The 23,165-nt window shown below is 38.4% G+C and overlaps 1 protein-coding gene across 1 annotated transcript in view; it reads right to left on the minus strand.

The window, feature by feature from the left end:
- Nucleotides 1–23,165, minus strand: part of prex1 (phosphatidylinositol-3,4,5-trisphosphate-dependent Rac exchange factor 1) — a 64,004-nt gene that overhangs the window by 35,101 nt on the left and 5,738 nt on the right. Inside the window, 8 exon segments of the mRNA XM_056773231.1 lie at nt 2,413–2,562; nt 4,346–4,461; nt 4,724–4,857; nt 7,433–7,594; nt 8,038–8,139; nt 8,462–8,566; nt 11,363–11,485; nt 12,251–12,316. Of these exon segments, the coding sequence (XP_056629209.1) occupies nt 2,413–2,562; nt 4,346–4,461; nt 4,724–4,857; nt 7,433–7,594; nt 8,038–8,139; nt 8,462–8,566; nt 11,363–11,485; nt 12,251–12,316 (958 nt within the window).

Genomic DNA, 23,165 nt, shown 5'->3' on the forward strand with positions numbered 1-23,165 from the left:
TCACCTACTAAAAACTGTGCAATTGTGCAATGCTGCCCGGCTACTGCTAAAAAAACAGCCTTGTGTGTATTAAAGGGACAGTTCACCCAAAAATAAACATTTAGTCATATTTGCTCAGCCTTATGTCATTCCAAAGCATGTTATTACTTCCTGAAGATTATTAACAATTAAAGGTCCATATAATGCGATATAATATGCATAACTATGTCTTTAGAGGTGTATAAAAACCTTTGATAATGAAGCGTTATGTTTTTATTACCTTAGAATGAGCTATTTCTATCTACATACAGATCTATCCCTTACACGGAATTCGCCATGTCCTTAACGGACAAACTGCCCTAAAAGAGCGTGTTTCGTAAATATGTTTCAATAATCTGCGTGTTATCTCCTTCGGCAAAGAAGCATAAACGTGGCGGGGTGGAGTGAACCGTTGGTTGCAATTCAGAACCTCACCACTAGATCCCGCTATTTTATACACTGGACCTTTAAACAAGCTATAATGAAAACATGTTGAACGGCAGAATTATACAAAAAAAGACGTTTGCCACAGGGATTATTTCACATCTGCACAGATCACACGGTTTTGGATAAGATGGTAAATATATATAAAAAAAATTCAATCAAATTTGTTTCTATAACAGCGCAGTTCAAAAAATAAAATGCTACCAATATAAGACTCAACAGCCCTGGACTCGTGAATCCAAACAAAACCTGCTGTAGAGGTTTTAAGAGGAGGAACAAAAGGTGAACATTAAAGAAAGTGTATAAATGAGTGTGTGCCGTGCAGCTGATGTAGTGTTCAGATGTGGCTGTGGCAGCTGGCGTGGCTCTCATTCTGAGCTCCTCGCTCTGTCTGAGGTCCCAGTGAGACGGAGCCACCGGCAGCTGCAGCTCTCTCTCACAAAGACTGTTTTGAGGAGGTGTCCGCGGCAGCTGTATGACGCTCCAATTCAATCGTGCCGCGGCAAAAAGGGGATTGTTAAAAATGGCTCCTCAAAAAAGGCCCTGTTAAAGCATTTTTTCCGCTGGGGCATCTTATGACCGCACACAGAATGGCATTTTTATCTCAGTGTAAGAATCATTTCAATGCTTTAACTACCAAAATTCACTGCTTGCATCCCAATTTTAAACACCCTGTTCCAAAAGGTACATCAACACAAGAAATGGAAAATGATGATGTTGAATTTTAATATGGGAAAAAACATTTTTGCTCACACATTTCTTGTAAATTCTACAAAGTATATTTGTAATTGGTAACTTTTCCTAAAGTACAGCTGTACTAGCTTCAAACTTCTTAAATTAAAAACAATTCTGCAAGTCAAACTAAGTATCAATTGGAACATGTAATTCAGCCGCTGGCTAAAGACTTGGACAGTTGGAGAGGCGTGACTGATGCGGCACCTGTTGGACTGGGCTCCAATTTCAAACGCTGGAAATCTGATACGTGCCATAAAACGTCTGCTTTCATCTGCCGTCACACCGCAACAGTGACATCTCGCTCTACAGACAACTATGAGCGCGGTCTAATGCTCTGGCTGAGCATTAAGGACTTGGACACTGGTAACTGAAGCTTTACGCTGAAACCTAAGATGTGCTCAGAATGAGCTGTGTGCTATATCTGTGGTTTTACAGTGGCCATCACCTAAACAATCAGTGCAACCCGGTAGTAAAACGCATTATATGGGCCACAAACTTAAAAATACCAGGAACAGGTGTCCCGCGGAGGACAGGTGTTCCATAACACCTCCCAACAACAAAAGAAAAAAATCCCTTTAAAACACAGTAGTGCTGCAGATTGAAACAGACCGTTCAACCAAAAATTCTGTCATCATTAACTCACCCTCTTGTCATTTCAAACCTGTATGACTTTCTTAGGCAGAACACAAAAGATATTTTGAAAAAAAAACTGTCTTTTGAAGAAAGTTGGTAACCAAATAATGGCGGTACAAATTGAATTGCATTGGTGTCTATACAATATGCAGTGAGTGAATGGGCACGGCTGTTTGACAACTTTTTTTGTGTTCTGCCAGAGAAAGAAATTATAGATTTTCCATTTTACGGTGAACTATCACTTTAAATTGAGATGCTTTGAAGTTATTACAAAACACAGAGTGAAATGGGTTGACTCAAAATATCAATTCATCATTTATTTAGGAAATGTTTTGCTTTGGTTTTGATTCAACTAGATTATTTTGATATGATAGGCCAATTTTAGAATCAGGAAGTGAAGTCAATATATATATAAAAAGTATAATCATTTTTAATCAAATTTATAAAAAAGTAAATTAATCCAGATGTCTTATTGTTTGTGTACCTTATAGTTAGTACTCTACATATAGAGGCAAACAAATGCTTTCTATCATTATATTCTTGTTTCAATCTCAATAGTTAAAGAAAAGCAAAACGACTTACTTTCTCTCTGTTCACGTTCCTTTAAAATTGCATCCAGCCACTTCTGTTTGTCCTCAGCTTTCTTGGCCATGCAAACAAACCATTTGTTTTTAGCCGTGTTGTGAATCTTCCATCCGTTGGTCACGGTGTAGTTGTTACTGTGGTAATCCGCTAGAAAAGTGTAACAAGAAAAGGGTTACAAATAATGATTAAAGCCAAAGAATAAGGCTGCGGTGCCCCATGGGTCTATCCGGGATGCACATTATGTTTGACACGCGTCAGCTTTATGTTACAGCCAGCATACAACGCACTAATTTATGGCTCATCCATCCAAATACAAAAGGATCAAAAGCTGTCTGATGCCATTACTAAAAGAGTTACTGACCCAGTCGTAAATGCTGACATACAGAATCCGACCATCTTCAACAATCTTTGCATTAATAATGCAAAGAGGTTAAACTATGCCATTAGTGTGAGAAATCATTAACGGTGCATTTCAGCACACGGCACTTCTCTCCCACCATTAAACCAAAGGATGCTGTGTGTTTGTGTGTGTGAGAGAAATCCAGCCTTTCATTGACGGTCCAATTTTATCCCGGATCTGACGGTAGGTGAATTATACAGAGAAATGAATGAGGTATGTAATGAGTACTGGCTTAATGCTGAGGAAGTATAAATAGATTTCGCCGCACTGAGAAAATATGAGAGGCTTTTAGCTCATTGAAATATGGTTAGAGAGAATTTATGAGCAAGAGCCGCTTAGTATTAAAACTACTTTACTACCTGATCTTCCTTTTCCAATTAAACACAACTGGCCGGTCAAAACAAGCGGTTTGCCAAGTCAGCATACTGCATATCTACCGGATAGTTGTTTATGTAATACTGTACTAGGCGATGCAACATAAGCTATTTAACGCTCACAAAAGATGCTTGTATGAACAATTCTACTTATCCATGTTCCTGGAGATGCACATTCTTCAAACAATTTACACTTATAATCATTCAAGATTTCCTCTTCTTAAAATAAAAAAACGATGAATAAGACACACAATGAATAACACATACTGTGTACTTGATACAACAATTAAATAGGACTCATTATATTAGATTAGGTGTATTTTTTTAATAATAAACAAATAATCACGCCCTCTTCATCCAATCCAGCAAATGAGTTTATCTGTAACACACCGCCTGAATGATACATTTCCACAGATGTGAAGGGTCATGGACAAGACACGATAAACACGACGCTTAGAGACTGAAAAACAAAACATGTGCTCGCACTAGCCGTATCAACCTAATACATGTGCGGTTAAGGTTGGTATTGTGACAGCCCTCCGGCTTGTTTTTCACATCTGTGTCAAAGAGGATGTTTTTCTTTGTGGCAGAGAGGCAGAGAGAAAGAAAAAGAGAGAAAGGAGTTGTACTTCCACCCTGCCACTTAAGGTGTGTTGAAAGACTAAGTGCAAAAGGTGAGACGCAGCAGCCGTAACTTCCCCTGAGAGTTGAATTTCGCATGGGACGCAACAGCTGAAGGCCACGTTTGACTGCTACATCTGTGCGCAGAGGTGCTAAATGCAGAGCTCTCCATTGTAAGAAGCACAGTGTGATCTTATCTTCAGAGCATAGCGGCGATAATTCTCAAATGCGTCAACTGAAGTTCCCTTTTGTTTGTCGCTTGTGATGTTTGCAAGCATCACATGCTGCTCAGATGGAATAAACACGGATATCATGCAGGAAAACCCCTAACAAATCTTATGGAAAAGAGGTTTTCTTTTATTTGCATTGCAGGAAACAAAACACTGCAGCTCCGTTCTAAAACCTATAGCAGGCTAACCACAAAGGGCACCACCCATATAGGGAGACTTTACTTAAAGTTAGATCAAGTTGAATGCTTTTTTTAAACTGTATTAGTAAAAGTAAATTAGATACTGATTTCAGAAAAAAAACATACCAGTTCCATCTTCCACATTCTCGACCTCCATGACCTCAGTGTTGATGCGGCCTCTGAACACATACTGCGGACCGTTGATGGATTTAGTCCTCTTGGTGGATTTCTTCCCGGACACCCTGAATGTTAAAAGAATTCAGGATGAACTGAAACGCAATGCTAAATTACTGTCTATATAACGCAAGTTTCAGTATCATGATTAGCCAACTAAACTTTGTTTACATGGGGAAGTTACAGAGGGGACAGATTAAATTAAAAGCATCAAATGTGATCAAGTCTTCTAATAATATGAAATTAGATGCAGTGACATTACAACTATTAATGTGATACTAGGGTTGCATACTCATAATGTGGGTTTTGTAAACTGCATGTAAGCCTTACCTTGACTTCCTCTTACAGTAGACCAGGAGGTTGTCAAACAGGAAGAAGACCCGCTCTTGGATGTTTCCAGCTGATATTTTTAACAAGTTGCCTTGTAGCAGCAGTTCAGTGCAAATATCAGTCAGGTTTGTCCCCTGTACAGAAATACAAACAGTACATTGGTACTTGTACTTTATCAACTCTACATGTACTAAAGAACATGCTAATATACAGTAACATTAAATTCCTCCAAAGCTTTAGTCCTGAAGCATTTCTTGTGTTATTTTTAAAAATGTATATATGTATAACATTTATATAATATAACATTTTAATTTATTTTTAAATGTTCCATTAGTTGAATTTTGGTTGTAATGTTGTATATTGTTAAAAAAATTCAAACAGGAAGTGCTTCTCGACCAGTGTTGTTCACATTTAGGTCAATTGTCTATACTAACAGATTGCTTCATAATATTACTCAGTACTTGCATCTACACTACACCATAAAAGAAAGGTTGACTGGTTCTTTTTTAAAATTTGCTCCAATTAAAAAGCGAATTAAATGAATGTTTTAATAGCATTCTTAATGTTTAGTTAATGTTTACACAAACTATGAATTGTGTGCATGAACGTAATAATACCTTAAAATAAACTCACAAACAAATGCAATATTATAATTTATTCTAAATGTACACAAATACATTTTGTACTATAGTAAAATGGATATTTTTCTATGTTGTAGAGCCGCCTTGGCAACAATCTGAGATATATATATATATATATATATTCTTTAATATATTTTTGGCTTTTTGCCTTTATTGGTGCAGTTCAGTTGAAGAGTGGACAGGAAGTGAAGTAGGAGAAAGAATGGGGTGGGGTTGGGCAAGGACCTCTAGCCAGGACTTGAACTTGGGTCGGCCGAAGCGCAACCACGCAACATGTCAGAGCAATGCCCAGAAGGTCATTGGCTCCAACAACAATCAAATATATTTTAATATCAATTTACAGTAAAAGAAACAATTTGATCCTGAAGCAAAAACATCAATGATGTGGCAGAAAATGCAAATGCTAGAATTTTTTTATTATAAAGGAATCTGAGAAGCACCCGTTCATCATTTATTCATAACAAATAAACTTTGTAGAATTGTTATGGTTTACACTTTGTCTGCATTAATAAGAGTGCCTAATTTTATTTAAAAATCCTAAATTAAAATTGACTAAATTAAAATTAGGCCCCGTTTAAAACATGACCCTCCATCTCATCAAGATAAAACAGGCCTCTCTCTCCCTCTCTGTGAAAGGACGGAGGAGTCAGACAGGTTTTAGTAGCAGAAAGTGTGTCCAGCTCAATACTCAGGACCATTAAAAATTGATTCTGCAGAGACGTCCCGGTCCATGCTGACTCTGTACAGGATGTGATTTTCCATGCTTGGCAGGTGTGCGAGAGAGGGCGTGCGAGAGTGCGGTTGATAGTCGGCATCAATTTTCTCGGCTTGATCAATGGCGTGCGCAGACGGGTCAATTAGAAAGATGAGAATCTTCTTCCAGCTTGTTCTTCATTATTTGCCTATAATGCCAAACAGTCTGGACCAAATTTCCATCTAATGTGTTTGCTTTTAAGCCAGACCGCATCCTAAACCCTTAATCTATATCTGAGGTTAAATCAAGTCTGTGTCAAAATCCTCATGCTATTTTGAATGAAATATTTAATCTCATCTATACACAATCTGAGAAACCTCAAATAAACACAACTGTCGAAATATGACTCTTGAAACACAGCTCCAGCGCCTTTCTGTCATGATATGCATTAACCCTTATTTTTCATTAAAATGGAAAGCTTCTTGGATGGATGTTGGGTCTAGATTCCTATTCTGAGTTTCAGGGAGACTGAGAGTCTAGATTTTTCTTCTGGGTGTCAGGGGGTCAAAATTCTTGGTCGGCATGCCCTGCAGGCATTGGATGCACTAAATGGTCGACATTTTAACCAGCACCACTAAAAACACTCACGCCATGCTGTAAAAAAGAGATTATTTTGCACAGCCACTCAGTACCGCATCAGATAGATCAATAGAGAGGATTAATGGACGGGGTAAAAGCGAGAAAAGTAGGGAAGAAAAAAGATTCTAAGAAAGAAAGACGAGCAAAGAATTGCTTGAGACAGACAGAGAGCGAGAGAGAGAGCTTGTGGTGGCACACTGTTGCATGGTATACAAAACTAACAGATTTCCATGGTAACACGCTTTTGTCTCAAGACTTCCTCTTCCTGCTTGTGGTATGCCCTAAGAAAATGTCACCAGCAAACAGAAGCGGCACCAATCATCTCCACATCATTGAGTTGTTCTAGATTGTGTATAAAAATGCTCTGAAACGCTAAGCACGGTTTCGAAGAAGGATGCTATGATCCTTTTCACTAACAACTATTATATTATAGATATTTGAGAAATGGTTCATTCAATGAAAGTCAATGAAAATGTTTGGGATATCAACATTCTTCAAAATATCATATTTGGTGTTCTAGAGAAGTCATACATGTGGAATGACATGAGGATGAGTAAAGTATAGCACTACAAAAAGCTTCATAGTAATATTAAGTGTTACACCAACAAATCGCTCTTTTTTATACTATTGCTGTTTCATCAAGGATTTGGATGGAGGATCTCTAGCTCTGTAAAGGTTGACAAGCTCTTTATATACTTACAGCCATACGAACACACATACAATGCCAGCACTCACCTCCCAGCCTTCTATATGTGACTGTAGTATCTCCAGAGCCTCTAATTTTTCCATTTGTCTCTTGGTCTCGTTGATGTTGCAGCACACAGCTTTCATGGCCTGCAGGGCCTCCTCTACTGCGGGGTAATCTGGATGCTTCTTAGGGGTCCTCTTCAAAAGCTCCTGGGGGGCAGACAGCAGGTGCATGCTTATGTTACACTGTTATACACAACAACTGTGTGCTAGTGGCCTCCGGATGCTATTCATGTAAGTCTATTAGCCATATAAAAAATCAACATCAAATTAAAGTAAACCCCCATTCTGATTCTATAGATTTCTGTGTCTATACGTGCAGATACTTCTGCAGATTTCTTTGTCTGCAGATCCATTTGGACCTGGCTATTAGATAATGTTAACTAATACCTGTAAAGCTAAAAAAGTTCCTGCTTACATTTTCCTTCCTTTTTTTACTAGAAGTTGTTCATTTCAAGACATTCATATGCCCTGCCTTTCGTGGTTATAGTTATTTTATTATCCAAAAGCTCATAATACACAGAATAAACATCTAAATCTATAACACACATTTGAAATGGCCAAGAGGGTACAGTAAAAGGGTGAAGTCACACCTTCAGTAGGAGAGGGTATTTGCAGATCCTCTGGATGGGAGAAAGCAGGTACCCCTCAAGAGGAACATCTGTGCTCTTCTTGCCTCCCAACAGCATTAGGTGCTGCATAAACATACATAAACAAATAACAAAACGAGAAGAAACACTGATTCAAGGTTATGACTCATAGAAAGTTGACACGTACGGTGACGAGTTTACACTGGAACACTTTGAATAAAATTCTCTCACATCCTGATTCGTAAAGTTAAAATAAGTTTCACTTCAACAGATTTTTCAGATGAATTCAGCAATTTCATCCAACTAGTAAGGAAATCTGCAGGGTAATAGAGGTGAATCTGATCTGTGATGGGACTCATTTATAAAGGACTTCATGAGACCGTAATGAAAAGGTACTATTCTCTGATCAAGACGTAAAGGTCCTTACCAGCAGGAAAGTCCGCACGTGAGGGATCTTGTTTATCTCCATCAGTAGTCTGAGTGCTTTCTCATGGTTACTACAGTATTCCCCGTACACAGAGAAACATTCCCTCTGTAGAGAAAACAAAAGAGTCATTTTTCAAAACAAAACGTCTGTGAACTTATCAAATACATCTAACACATCAGAAATGTTCAGATCGTAATGAATCTGGTGTCACTTCAGATTCACCACCTTAATAATCCACCATAAAGTCTCTGATGCATTTTGGATAAATAGCATCTACTTTGCACATTCCCTTTTCTAAATTTCACGTTCGTAAGAGAAGTGTCAAAGAGATTCTAAGTGTTTCGTAAACTAAATTTATGAAGTTCAATGGCACCCTCCTTTCCAATCCTTTAAAAAAAGAGCTGAGAAGTGACATAAGCGGATGGTTTGGGGTAGTGAAACTATCAAAGGCACAGAAGGATCGTCGCCGCTATCATTCTAGCCTACATTATTCGAAACAACACAGGATGTGAAATCGAAGCGCATATAGTTTGTCTAAAAGCCACACCTTCTCTATGGCCTAAACTGGGTGGAAATAGGAAGTTGCAAGAAAAAAACCTGCAAAAGACGTATCTTGAGACGGGCACAGATAAGGAGATCAGGCGCAATCTACAGTAATCATCTTAGTGTAAAAGGAACAGTGCACCAAAAAAGAAAAATTACTCGCCCCCAAGTTGTTCCAAATCTGAATAAATGTCTATGTTCTGATGAACACAGAGAAAAACATTTGGAAGAATGCTTGCAACCAAACAGTTATTGGCCACCATTGACTACCATAGAAGGTAAAATTACAATAGTAGTCAAAAGTTCCCCTGAAAAATTGTTCAAAATAGCTTCTTTCGTATTCAACAGAACAAAGAAATTTACAAAGAAAAAGTTCCTGCAATGGTAGACAGTTGTGCCCAAGAACTGTTTGGTTACAAGCAATTTTCATTTTTGGTTATATAGTGTATATATAGTAGACAGAAAATAGAGATTTAAGTTTAGAGGAGTAGCTACATTGTTTGATCAAGTGCAATTATTCAGATGTATAAAAAAGCAGGCATTCTGTCAGCTCATGTTCCAGAGGAACTGTTTAAGACCCATCCGATGAGGGATGAGGTAAGAGAGTATTAATGATGCATTGGGTGATAGAATGACATTCATCGGAGCTCCACAGGAACAGTCTGTGTAGGTACTGTAACCTTGACAGGGACGCTATGTTTTCCTGATGGCTGATGGTGCTTGAAACACGCCGAATCCTGACGGAGTAGAAAACTCTTTTCCAGAGGTAACTGGGAGCTTGTGAAAGTATTCAAATAAAGCATCTGTATTTCCTGGCTTCTGTTGCTTTCTATCCCTACATACACAGTATGATACTGTCCAAAATGCCATGGTAGTACCTGAGGGGGTCTTACAGAACTTCTTAATATACCATGACTTCACCCATGCACGTTGTGGTCCATCTATGTGTTTTTCTATGTGGTGAGTTTGTGATTTGTATTAGTGTGTATATAGTGTGTTGTGTGTGTAACTTTGGCAGGAGCTTAAGCGCTGTGGTTCAGCCCTCAGGCCTTCAAACCTCAGCACCTGTAATGAGAGAGCTTGGCACCATCACACGTCATCTATAACAAACATCTGTCCTGGCATATGCTCTTAAACAGTCCAACCAAGAACACACACGGCCTTCCAATCAGAGGGAAAATCACTACAGTTTGAGGTTAAAACCTCAGAATGTTTCAGTGAACTTGGTCGGAGGTCAGACATAAACGCCAAACCCAAATGGCTTGCTGTGAGAACCTTAGAGAGATTTTAAAGTGTTGAAAACAGATTACTTGTGAAAGCCATCAGATAAAATGAATCAAATCACTGAATACCATAATTATCATCGTTGCCATATTTTCTAAGAGGAAAAGCTGTTTTATCTTACAAAGTTCCACACAGAAAAACAGGCGGAATTCCAGAAGGCTATTTAGACAACACTAAGGAAACACGTTGCTGGTGATTTTAAGGTCATGAATCAAACAATCCTTTCAGCAACTGTTAAAAAATGTAATGAGCTTTAGCTGTGAAACAGACAGAAAACTCAAGGCCCGTTGAACTTAGCAAGGTTAAGTAAATCAAAAGATAAGTGTTTTCCCAACCATGCATAACACTGTGGATTGGGCTCAGTTAGGGTGGAGAAACTTTCTAAGCTGTCTAAAATGCTCTTTTGAAAATGAAAGAAAGATTTCAACATGGAATGCTTGAGCTAAAGCATAAAAACATAAGCATGCACCGCATGGATTTCACAGATCTGATGTTTAAGGTCTCGGCATAAAGCATGTATTGACTGTGATGGCCCTAGGAAAAGACACGCATGCTTTGAAGCTGAACTAAGCAACTATTGCTTGAGATAACACAACCATGTGCCAAAGCATGCATTTAAACAGAGCTGAATGACTTACAGTCAAGAGAGTCAAACTGTCAGCTGCCTGAATTGAACAGTCATTACTACAGTAGAGGTTCTGTGTCTAGTGTTAAGTGCATGGAAAATGAATATTCACACCGTCGTACAAATGCTCATTTTACACAACTGTTTACTAGGCTGAGTAGCTGGTTCACTTCAGGCTCGCGTAAAGTTTGTTGTGGTAGTGGTACAGTTGTTTTTATTGGGTGAGTTTTCAGTGTCAGATGCTGGCTGACAATATTTTGAATGAGTGGAAGCACTCTGGTGAATGCTTTGAGATTTTGTATATTTAAAACAATCCAATGCTGGGAGAAAAATAAGTTAACACTTGGATTACGAATATGACTTTGATGGTTTGTGTAACCAACAAGCTTGCCGATCAAATGAAGTTTAAAAGCAGATTAAAGGAAGATGACGTGACATCATAAACTCACAAACTGGAGGAAGACGTGTCCGAGAGAGTGATGCGACTGAGGTTCTGGCTGCAGACTGCCGTCCAAAGCGGAGAGAAACTTGAATTGGACTTCCAGAATGGATTCGATGTTGGAGAACAAGATCTGAATGAGAGCGAAAATTTTGGAAAATTACTAAAAAGGTTACAGGGAACGTCTCTAAATAACACATTTTCACACACGGGCCCTAAATACTGTTTTGGCATTCAGGTCACATTTATTGCATTCATATCATTACATTTGATGCACAGCATATGAAACACAAATTCGACTTTATTTCGCCTTCAAATACACTTGCATTAAAAGAGTAACATGACACAGCTATAACATATATTATTGTTTGTTTTAGATGTAATGCAATGTGTGTACACGATTTAAGGTTCAAAAACGCTGTATTTTCCTCATACCGAGCATGTTTGTATCTCCTCTTTGCCCTGCCTCTCTGAAACATGCAGATTTTTTTACAAAGCAATTGTACTGACAGGTACGCCCACCTCTCTTGCGTATACATATGGGCAGTCTTAGTCCAATCATACCACAAACTTATGTAGATTTGTGGGGGTGTGGTTACACGAGGCATTTTAGGCAGGTCTGGGTGAGCATTCGCTTTTAGATAGAATGCATCTGTTGTTCCGACACTTTAATTTTTGCAATTTTTCGTGATAGAAAAACACGTATTCACGCCATTCTTTATGGTGCAGCAGTTAGAAGCTGAGGTTAACTTAAATCAATCAACACTAAAAATGACCATGGGTCTAGTTTAAAGTGCTTAAAAAAATCTGAAAATATTTCCTGACATCTTATCTATGTAATACAATCATTTCTGAACGTATTTTTTCTAAATAAAATTAATGCATTTACAGGATTTACCTTGACCTGCTCTGGCGTGAGACATTGTAGGTTTTCTGGCGTCTGTCTAATTCTCTGAAGAAAAGCCTGTTGACACAACATAAAGAAAGAAAAGCTGGTTAGTGTTTACAAGTGAAATCACTGAAGTGTGAAAGAGAGATTTTTTTACATTTGAATCATTTCCAAGTTCATTGTTTGAAACGTAACAGAAATACCCTGCATGTTTATACCCCGTCTCCTCCACCTGACTGCAGACCCAACTGGACACTCAATAATTGTAAAATATATCGAACAGTCTCAGACGTATTCTGGCTATTGGACACCTCAGCATCACAGACAAGTTGTCGAGGGCTTTCTAAAGAGAGCTTCATCCGGAAGAGAATACAGAATGCTCACAATGAAAAGGATGGGGGCCCTGCTACCCAGACCCGCACACACCAAACACAAACAACCTGGCAACAAAATACATTCACAACACAAGATTATCAATATCTTCGTGTTGATTTGCATGCTTCGTTTCAGAAGCGTCTCCTCAGGAGATGGAGAGTCGGCCACTAATTCAAGGTTTCTAAATCTGGCTCTGCAAAATGATTCTCTCTAACAGTGAGACGGACTCACAATGCCCCAATGTCTCTTCATTACCCATCACTCCGGCTATTGTCTCCACACAACTAACTTGAGCTTTTTTCAAAGCGTTTTAAAATGTGTCACATGACTGGTGTTTATCAACTCTTATTTTATTCCAAAACGGTGTGCCACATTCATTTGTCTTCCACACCAGAACAAACACAAATGGTTCTAGAATGACATGAGGGGTTATAAATTATAACACGATCTGGATTTGAATAAATTCCTTTAAACACACCATCAAGTCACAATAATTTTAAATAAAAAGTTTGCTAACTAGAACCGTCGACTGACCCACAGGCGGCAACTCCTCAATTCTTTCTTAATGGCAGACTGACTCCCAGTCACACTTCTGCATCTCCGGAAAACATTTACCATTCTGACTTATGTTCCTCTTACAGTGTTTGTCTGTTAAAGCTCTGAGACACATTAAGCTACAAACTTCTGTAACATCATGGGACATCACATGCTTGCGCTTAAAAAAACAATGAATTCTTTAATGTAAAATGCTGAAGCACAACTAAAATAAGCAAATGTGAATCCTGAAAAAATGGTGTTTATGGCTGTGAAGTAAACACATGAGAGCCATGTTCAAAAGGGACTCGAGCACAGCTTGTAACAGATACCCAAGGTAACTTGGGCAATGATGGTGGTCGTGTTCTTTGCTGCAAATCCCGGGGGCAGCGTGAGGGGACCGTCCCTCGGGCGTGTGCTAATTCAATCTTTCATACAGCCCCATCCGGATCCAACCATAAAACGGTCATCTAAGTGTGACTCAGCCCGAGGGGACCGCAGGGTTACAGACAGGCCTTTGGGCTTCAAAACTGCTACACAGACAGAACAAAAAAACGTGTGAAGGAGCATCTGGATAATAAAGAGTTTAGTTCTTTGAATTTTACTCCAATATAATCCCTTTTAACAAATCCTGTACTGTTTGGAAAATATCTTTTAAAAAAAGACATATTAGCCTACTAGAAGATGTCAAGTGTCATTCCCCTATAAAAGGGTGCTCTTTTTTTTTAATTTTCTTTTTTGATGGATATGTTTTTAAATACCCATGAGTTGAATGTTTCTCTCCCAGGTCTCACTTGACTGCATTGTGCTGTTCTCCGGTCCTCTACCGCATCACTCTTGCGCTTACGTCAAAAAATCACGTAAATACTATAGTGCTACACAGTGCTGTCATGGCAACCGCAGCCGTTCCTCCGGGCAACGGCAAGTGTGAAGTCAGCAGCAGAGGATGACAGGTGCGAGCGGGGCATGTTTGCAGGATAAAAAATGAATTCATTCATTCTCATTCAGAGATGCACAAGGCCGTGATCTAATGAAATACTGAAAATCAATCTTCAAATGCAATTTTGTTATGACTAGTAATCTCTTCTAGTAATCAGATGAATCTGAGTTTTATTTCATCTCAATAAAAACGAGCTGAGACAGACCTAAACAAGATGACTGAATTTTATCCGTTTATCTATGCCTGTGATACGGTGAGGTGTTTAGACATGAACTTGCATCCAGGTTAAAAACAGGTGAGTGTCAGAAAAAAAACATAAAAATACAGTTATAATAATTTAATCATAAAATAAAATATTAAAATAATGAAATAAAATCAAATATAAAAAATATATACAGAAGATAATAGAATACATCTAAAACAAAACAAAATATGAAACACACAAAAATAAAAAGTTGAGTGTCATAGTAAAAATACAGTTAAAACATTAATGTTTTAAATAAAAAAATAGAAAAAATAAGAACAAATGAATATAAAATAGAAACAAATCAAATAAATGACATTTTAATTATAATGCAGCTCAATGAGGGACCTGAGGCAAGAAGCAGAGATTTCGCCAAACAAAAAGTCACTTCCATGATTCAAAAAATTTACACATTTTACACTCCTCCAATGAAGCTGAAATACTCAATGCTGTGACTATGGCCGTTCCGTCCAGCTGGTATGAGAGACCGGGGAATTGAGTTACACACAGTAGAATAGCCACAGGCTATTAGATCTAGATGAGAATGAATGCGTCCATATGCCCCCACTAAGGAAACAAGCTGTTCGCCGACTCTTTTTCCCTTCTCAATGAAATGTTTTGCCAGGAAACAGACGTTATAATTTTGCCACCTGCAACATGGGGTGACCTTAACCAAAACACGAAGACTTACTTCAGTGACAGGACAGAGACCTTGGCCCCTTGCATTGCAGGAAGGAAAAGGCAGTACAAACCATATCCGTAACAAAAAGGCTGCCGTTTCCCACACAATACATCAACACTGCTTATTGTCTAGAAGGCTTTCCTTTTAAATTAGTCCATTATCAAACAATGATTGTCATTATTAGGAAATAGAGGGGGGCTGGGTAGGAAGCGTGTACTGCCTGTCACCCTTGTATTGTGGATGGACTACTGCCAATAAACTTACCACATGGAAACAGTGAAGTAACACAAAACAGAAACACACATATGCCAGCTCTGTGATGGTATGTGAGGCTTTATAATGCATTTAAGAACTACAGCAATGTCTTCTGTTGTAGGTTGATAAAACATATTTGATACCAAACCCTGCTTCACTGACCTCAAATCTAAACCATTCGTCAACACCAAAACAATTTTGTTTGCACGGTTTTAGAAATAAACATGCCTACCCGCAGCGGTAAATGGATAAATCTTATCTTTGGAGAAAATCTTACTGACTGAACCTTTCAGATACGACAAAACCAACACAGGTGCAGAATAGGCAGCCAGCACAATGAGACCAACGTAGATCAGCTCAACCGCAAGCAGACTGATAAGGGACTACAGCAGCACATCTTACCAGAGTCTGACAAAAGAGGACAACATGAGTGAGAAAATTTCATCCAACACATCTAAAGAACCACGTCTGTCACACTTGCTCGTTCACAGAGGGGTCAGACACTTCACCAGTCCACTCAAATGACCTTCTCTATGGCCTCTCTCACAGAAGAGAGAGTCCATCATTGTCATGCAAACTGACAGAGCACTCAAAACCTCTTTGGTAAACAAACACTACTGCAACTCAATTACCAGGACATCAACAATGCCTTTGAGTGGGATATTTCAAGTATGGACAAGTGAAAATGTATTATAAAGTTAGATCGACAAAAATCATAGAATAATAATATAAGAACAACCAAAATAGAAAAATGCAACCACGCCTGCCAAATTGTTACTTTAAAGTGATAGTTCACCCAGAAATGAAAATTCTGTCATCATTTTCTTTTTTCTGCAGAGCACAAAACAAGAAGATATTGTGAAGAATGTTGGTAACCGAACAACGGCAGTGCCCATTGACTTGCAATTGAATTCAAATGGGTTTATAACGAAAAGAGATTTAATAAATGATGACAGAATTTTCATTTTTGGGTGGACTGTCTCTTTCGGTCACTTAGGATAATATAATCTGTCAATTGAGCCGGCAGCGTGTTAATATATAACTCAAATGCTTTATTTTAGAATGCTTTTACAAACCCTTTGTCATTTTTTAGTTGTTAAATGTCATACACGGTTTAAGAAATAAGAATCTTCCTCGCAAAAATCTGAGCAATGGATGAACGGAGGTGAAACTCATATTGGGGAAATAAAGTTCAGTTCTCTTTACGGAAAGCAAAAAAGAGGAAGGATATGACTGTGGACAGGAAACACTGTGGTGTGTGAAGAGGCTTCTTGTGGTCCGCATCCGTCAGTTCAGAGAATAAGGCCACATGCATGCAAGTGTTTAGTCAAAACAGAACAACAACGATAAAGAAATAACAACAAGAAAGAAAGAAAGAACTTTATGCACAGTGGATAAATTTGGGTTGTGAACAATTTAGAAGATGAATATAAAGGAGGACCAGCTTTAGATCAGCCAAGGTGCATACTGCAAGACATGAAGAGTGATGACCAGACACATTTTAATATGGTACGGAATGTGTTATTCTCTGTCTATCAGTCAGTGTGTATAACAATAGTCAAAAATTGACATCAGTTGTCTTGTAATAATGTCATTTATGAATATTAGTTTGGTTTTTCAATTGACCAATGCATCTCACTTGCAAAAGATCCAACACACCAGCCGAGATGAATCGCCCCGCGACATAAGGCCAGACATGGGCAAGAAGCCTTTTGTTTAATGTGAATCAGTCAAGCAAAGACGGTCAGACAGTAAGGTGGACCAAACCAGACTGGCCATATGCTGTGGTGGACGTCAACCTCTCCCAACAGCGCTGAGGGTCAAGAGCCTGCTGCCACCACTTCTGCCACCAGCAGACGTCAAGGCTAGCACCGTTCTGGGTCACCTAGCAGCACTATACCACAGACGGCCAAAACCAGTATGATGGAGAATAAGAAATGATTTGTACTGACATACGCATTACACAAATGTCATGTAAAATAGCCAGGCAATTTACACTTAAAACTGTATATAAACTGCAGATGTATAAGATAAACTCTTTTATTTGACACAGTTGTTAATCAGGGTATCAAACCATCTGATTACTGAAACACATGTTATGTGTCATTAAGATCCTTTTTTAACCACATCCACTTTAAAGCGCACGTGAAGTCTGTCGCACGAGGGCAAACACAGTACCAGCACACAAATGAAATAAAGGACAAGACTGGCTATTGTGACATTCTCCTTTTAAACCCCTAGTTGTGAAACTAGGGTAAAATCTGGAGTTTCATTAAAAGAGACAGTCCTAAAAAACTCATTGACTAAAGCTACGTACAACAAAAGTATAAAAACGCACCTTAGCGCTTGATGTCAATTATACAGGAACAGTTTCATGGCAAAATTGTTGATAGAAATGTAAAAAAAATAACTCAGGCTAATGTGATGTAATACATTACTGCAATTTACTGTATAAAGAAGGTTAACTGATTTAAATAATGAATTCATCGACTGTGTCCCCATTATGCAAGAACAATTATTCCAATCCAAATCTTAAAAGTGCTTTGGGTGAGCCGAAATTGCTTAAAAACATAAGGGAAGCTACAGATGACGAAAAAGCAGAAATGCTTTAACATCCAAGCACAATTCTGAGCCTTCAAAGTGGCACGTGATTCTTACTAATCGAACCAAGAAACAGAAGTGAGACGTCTGAAAACAGTGCCAAAGAACAACACGTACAAACTTAAGTTCTGACTTGACAGAACTGAAACTTTAAAGACCTGCCGGCCATGTTTTTAGTCCCACAAAACAACAGTGAGAGTTAAATAAAGCTATTCATCCCACATTTGAACTGTACTGCTATTTGACCTTTTTTTGTATCCAATAAGATACACAAAGATTATGCCGTAGCTAATACTTTACAGTTTACACTAAAATACTAGCAGCGACAAAGTAAAAACTACCAAGGGGCAAGATTAGGTAATATACTATATCAAAGTTCTCTCTCCTTCAGGCTATGACAATTGTATATTGACACATCAAATGGTGATGTTTAACATTGACACGCATCACCACATTACAGTCATGAATCATCTCCAGTTACTTGGTACAATTCCTGGACATCAGAAACACAATTTGTGATCTAACAAAATCACAATAAGGATAAAGATGTTCTTAAGTGCACATTTGTAGTGTAGTGAGTCACAGCATCAGACAAATAAATGGCATTTATCAGCATTCCCATTAAAACAGCAGAAGATATTTCTGCAAACATGGAGATTTACTAGCAGTCAGTTTCCCTTTTGTCCATCAGCATTTCCACAGAAGCAACAATGAAGATATTTACAATACACAACAATACAGGGAACCTGGATATCCTGAAAAACTAGGACAGTGTGAAGAAAATACACTTTTGTTCAGAAGTCTGGAATATCAAATGCACCTTGAATTTTTAGTTCATTGTAAATGAATCAGACGCTGTTATTTTATTCTTACAGTAGATACAATCTATACATTTATCCGTTTGAGTGAACAGGGATTGAACCTATGACCAATGTGTTGCAAACACAATGCTCTTATCAATTGAGCTACAGGAATTTCCATGATTCATCTTCTTTTAGCTCTTTGTTTAGAGCAGCCACAGACCCGAGTAATGGCTTACTGTACTAAAGAGATGCCATCTTGTTGTACAACAATATCATTTCCAACCCCTTCCCTATGTGAAAACCTATGGGACTGCATGGATCGCAGACAATATTCTATAAGGAACCTTATGGATATTTTATGAAATCAAACACACTCAGCCAGACATAATGGGTAATAATAGACAGGATATTGTTAAAATATAGGACATCCACTTTCCCTTTGTCCAGGACGTCCGTAAACCATAAACCATCAGGCCTTCCTTCATGTAAACGTCTCAACACATGTTGCGAACAATAGCATCCTGCACAAAGTTGGTTTTCCCGCATTAAACAAACAGTACCGTTTACTTGCTGGTACTTTAGCATTCAAAGAACATTAAAGGGTCACAGAAACACCCCTGAGGTTCTTCAAACCTCACATTTGTCCTCATTCTCCTATGCGAGTGAGGAGAATCTTGACAACCCACATTGGTTCCCACAACGTGAGCAACAGCAAAACTGACCGAATCCGACGCTCACGCTTCCTCTGAATACCCGGCTAAAAACTCACCAGGGCTTTCCAAAGGGCCCTTTCATGGCTCGCTGTGAGAATCTGCCTCACTGCAAAAGCGTATGAAGTAGTTTTGGATGCAAGGAAGGGCAACTTTGGCCGGCGTGGTGTGAAATCGAATAAATAAACTGAGGGAGAAGGGGGGTAAGTGAGAGAGAGAAAAAATCCTCTTTGTGGCGACGACACAGCTAATGGAGACAAAGAGCCGAGCAGCATGAGGATGGGGTCTGAAAGAGGGGACCCGAGATCGCTTTTTCCTCATGACTCTGGTTCACCATCGCCCCTCTCCACCGCCCGCTCCAACAAAGTCCTCATTGAGTTTGGCCCCCTGTCCCGCACTTCCGCTACGAGAGGCTTTAAAGTTCACGGCTGTTTGAGCTGCTGATAACGATGGAAATGTGCCACAGCGCTACAGGAGAGCAGACAGACAGAAACGAGGGTGACAAGAGAGAATTATCTAATAAGCAGAGGGAGAGCAAGTGAAAGAATCTAATGGAAACATGATGGAGATGATTTCACCAAAAAACACAATGACATTACAGAAAACATAGGTGTGCATTAGGGTGGATGCCATGCAGTTGCTATGCAGTTGCTAAGCTACTATGGGTTCTTGTGGACTTTTTGTTGTCTTTATTAACCAGAATAATCAATTAAGAACAATCTTCTTATTTACAAAACCAGCCTATCTATGATATTTAGTTGTCTAAATATACAGATCACACTGCAAGTCTATGAGATTGTTTTGTTTGTTTAGGTCAATTGAATGCAAATGTCAACCTTACATGAAAAAAGAAAAAAAATACAATACTGATAGATAAGATGTCAATATGTGGTGGTTTAAATACCTATGTAAAGTCTCGTATAGTTTTTAAAGAATTTTTATTTTATTGCAGCATGATTTTCCATAGTTTGGCGAGTGTCATTTTCAGAATAGTCATTTCCATGATGGATCCATATACCTGATAAGTGGCCACGTGAATTTTTAAGATTTTATACCTATTTCATGTTCTGTGAAGAGTCATCCCTTCTCCATTTGTTGGGTATTATTCTTATTTGTGCATTTTAATTCATAAAAATCCTGCAAAACATGTCCTTTTTTGTCACATCCATGCAATGCAAGAATATTTCCCTCATCTTTAATAGAAACTGTGCTCCATCAACAGGAGTTAAACTAAATAAACAGATTTGTAATAAATACATTCTCTGAGAGTTTATATTTAAAGTTTTGACTGAAATGTTACATCCATAACTTTGGAATTGGCCTTTATTGTCTGACAGGAAAATGTATATTTGCTTAAAGTAACTGCACTCACAATATTACTCATATACACAAAACAAACAAGTTATACTGCACAATTAATTAATACCAACAGGTTTGTTGCAACCTCTGACCCTAAGTTTCAGCTCCATTTCTTCAGTTGTTTTGGAAATTTCAGATTCTGTTTGTTCCCCCATTTAAATATCCATTGACAAGAAAACCCAAGCTCCGTGACGCCATCCTATCATTAGGTGTAGCGAAAAACCAACACTGCTTCTGAATACTCACTGGACAGCACTGTTACAAGGTTTTGTGTTGACATGTGTAGTCCAGGATCAGATCTCAGTCCAGATTGGAGGGACCATCTGGAAGGCATTTGGGTTCCTCTCCATGGAAGAGCGATCGAGCACATGGAAGAGTGCCATGATAGCCAGGGGTTCATTCACCACAGGGGGGAAAGGAGACACTAGACCCTAAGCTGGCCTATATGACATGAGCAGACACCAGCGCTGGTCATGTGTCACTAATCATTATCTTGACCAGTCAAACAAACACACTCAGTCTAATTACCTTTGGTGTGTACAACTGACGTATACCTGCATTTATCTGACCGCAGTAGCTCACTTTTAACATTTATCAAACGCTTATATGAGTGTGTGTGCAAATTATCTTAGATCCTCATGTGCCATTTCTACTCCCTTCTAGATTAATGGCGTCAAGTCATTACTACAGGGTATGCCATACATTCACAAGTCATCACAAGTTACCGCAAAAGTGATTTATTTGAGTCACATATATGCACGATTTCATCCATTTCTGCATTGATTTTATTTTAAAAAGTGGCTTTGGTGGCTGGACGAGAAGACTCTGTCTGTTTACCACAAAACCCTCCCACATGATGACATAATAACCGATATCATTGCACATACTGAATCTGTATTATGTTCCTAAATAAAACTTTGGTTTCTAAATGCTTTGCACAGCTAAAATGTATAAAAGTCTGAAGTGAGTCTGATACAAACAGAATTTACAGACTGATCTCATAGGAGAACCTTACAATTAGAGATTTTATGAAGCAAAGCATAAGTGTGTGGGAGAAAAATATTAATATTTTGAGCTTATGTAGTGAAACTGGCAATATGTGTAATTCTATTTTAATTCAATTCCATTTTATTTGAGTAGTGTTTTTCATGCTGCAAAGCAGCTTTACATACACTTAAGCAGTAGTTACAGTAGTTTATAACTTGAACTCTCGTTGGTTCTTGTGCTTACAATAACTTTAGAAATAATTTTATTTTTCTTTGTCTTTTTAATTTTCTACCAATTTATTTTTTACTTTCATATTATACGTCTAGGGTGACATCTTTATCTATTTTGTGTGTTCAACATTGTTTTTCTTTTTCTACTTGTACTGCTTGCTTTGCTACAATGCAATTTTTAAAAAGCGCTATAAAATTACTTAATAATAGAATTTAGTACTGTTATGGGTTCATTTTTTGTTTTAGTTTTGTCTACTTAAGAGCTAAAAAAAAGTCCTATTTAGCAAAAAAAGGTTCTTGATAAGTAAAGGGTTTCCTTTCCTGAACCTAGGGTCTACAATAAACCATCTTCATTTTAATGACTGAGTATGGATACTCCCCTTAAAAAATAGTCAAATTTAGCTTACTAAATTCCCATGATCCTTTAATAAGCCGCACTTCAAAGTTTCTTCTATACCACAAACAATGGGGAGTAAAATGACTTCATTTCAGTTCTTTGATTAATCTTAATTAGCTTCTCAAATGCAATCACTTCAGTGTTTGAAAGGGCATTACATCAGCTAACAGGTACTAATGCGGTCTCCCAGTGTTCTTTAGGGCATGAGTCAATAATTCAGTTTAAAGCGGTCACCCTGACATCAGTCCACATTCATCAATGCTGCACACTCCTTTGTTTGTCCTGGGCTGAGCCGAGCAGGATAAGTTAACATCACTGCGTTCATATTTCGTTCCGTTCAGGAACGGGAAACTCCAAACATCTGGAAGAACCCTGAAGAGTCCACCAAAAAAATCCAAGAGTCATGACACTATGGCCGGCCTGTGGCAACAGATCGCAGGGGCAATTCCCTCTGGAAAACTTTGGAATTCCTCAGAGCTCTCCCTCTCAAAGGGGGCCAAAGGGTCAATGCATCATGTATGGGCTTCTATTGCCATCTCCCTCTTTGCACAACATGCCTCTCGAGAAGGCGACTATTGTTTGCAGCTACAAAGGTAATTTGCGTTGGGTCACAATTAAGCCAAGGGTGTTGGCGGTCTAGAAATAGAGCGAGAAAACACTGTTATTTCATTGTAGCTAATTCAAGCAAATAACCACCACCATCCCACAGAGCGATCAGAGGCAAAGTTGACATCATAAAAATATATATATATATATATATACACACACAAATCCCCACAACCTGAACAATTAAACAGCCGAGATAAA

Source organism: Triplophysa dalaica, chromosome 18 (assembly GCF_015846415.1).
Source record: "Triplophysa dalaica isolate WHDGS20190420 chromosome 18, ASM1584641v1, whole genome shotgun sequence".
NCBI classification, from domain to species: domain Eukaryota; kingdom Metazoa; phylum Chordata; class Actinopteri; order Cypriniformes; family Nemacheilidae; genus Triplophysa; species Triplophysa dalaica.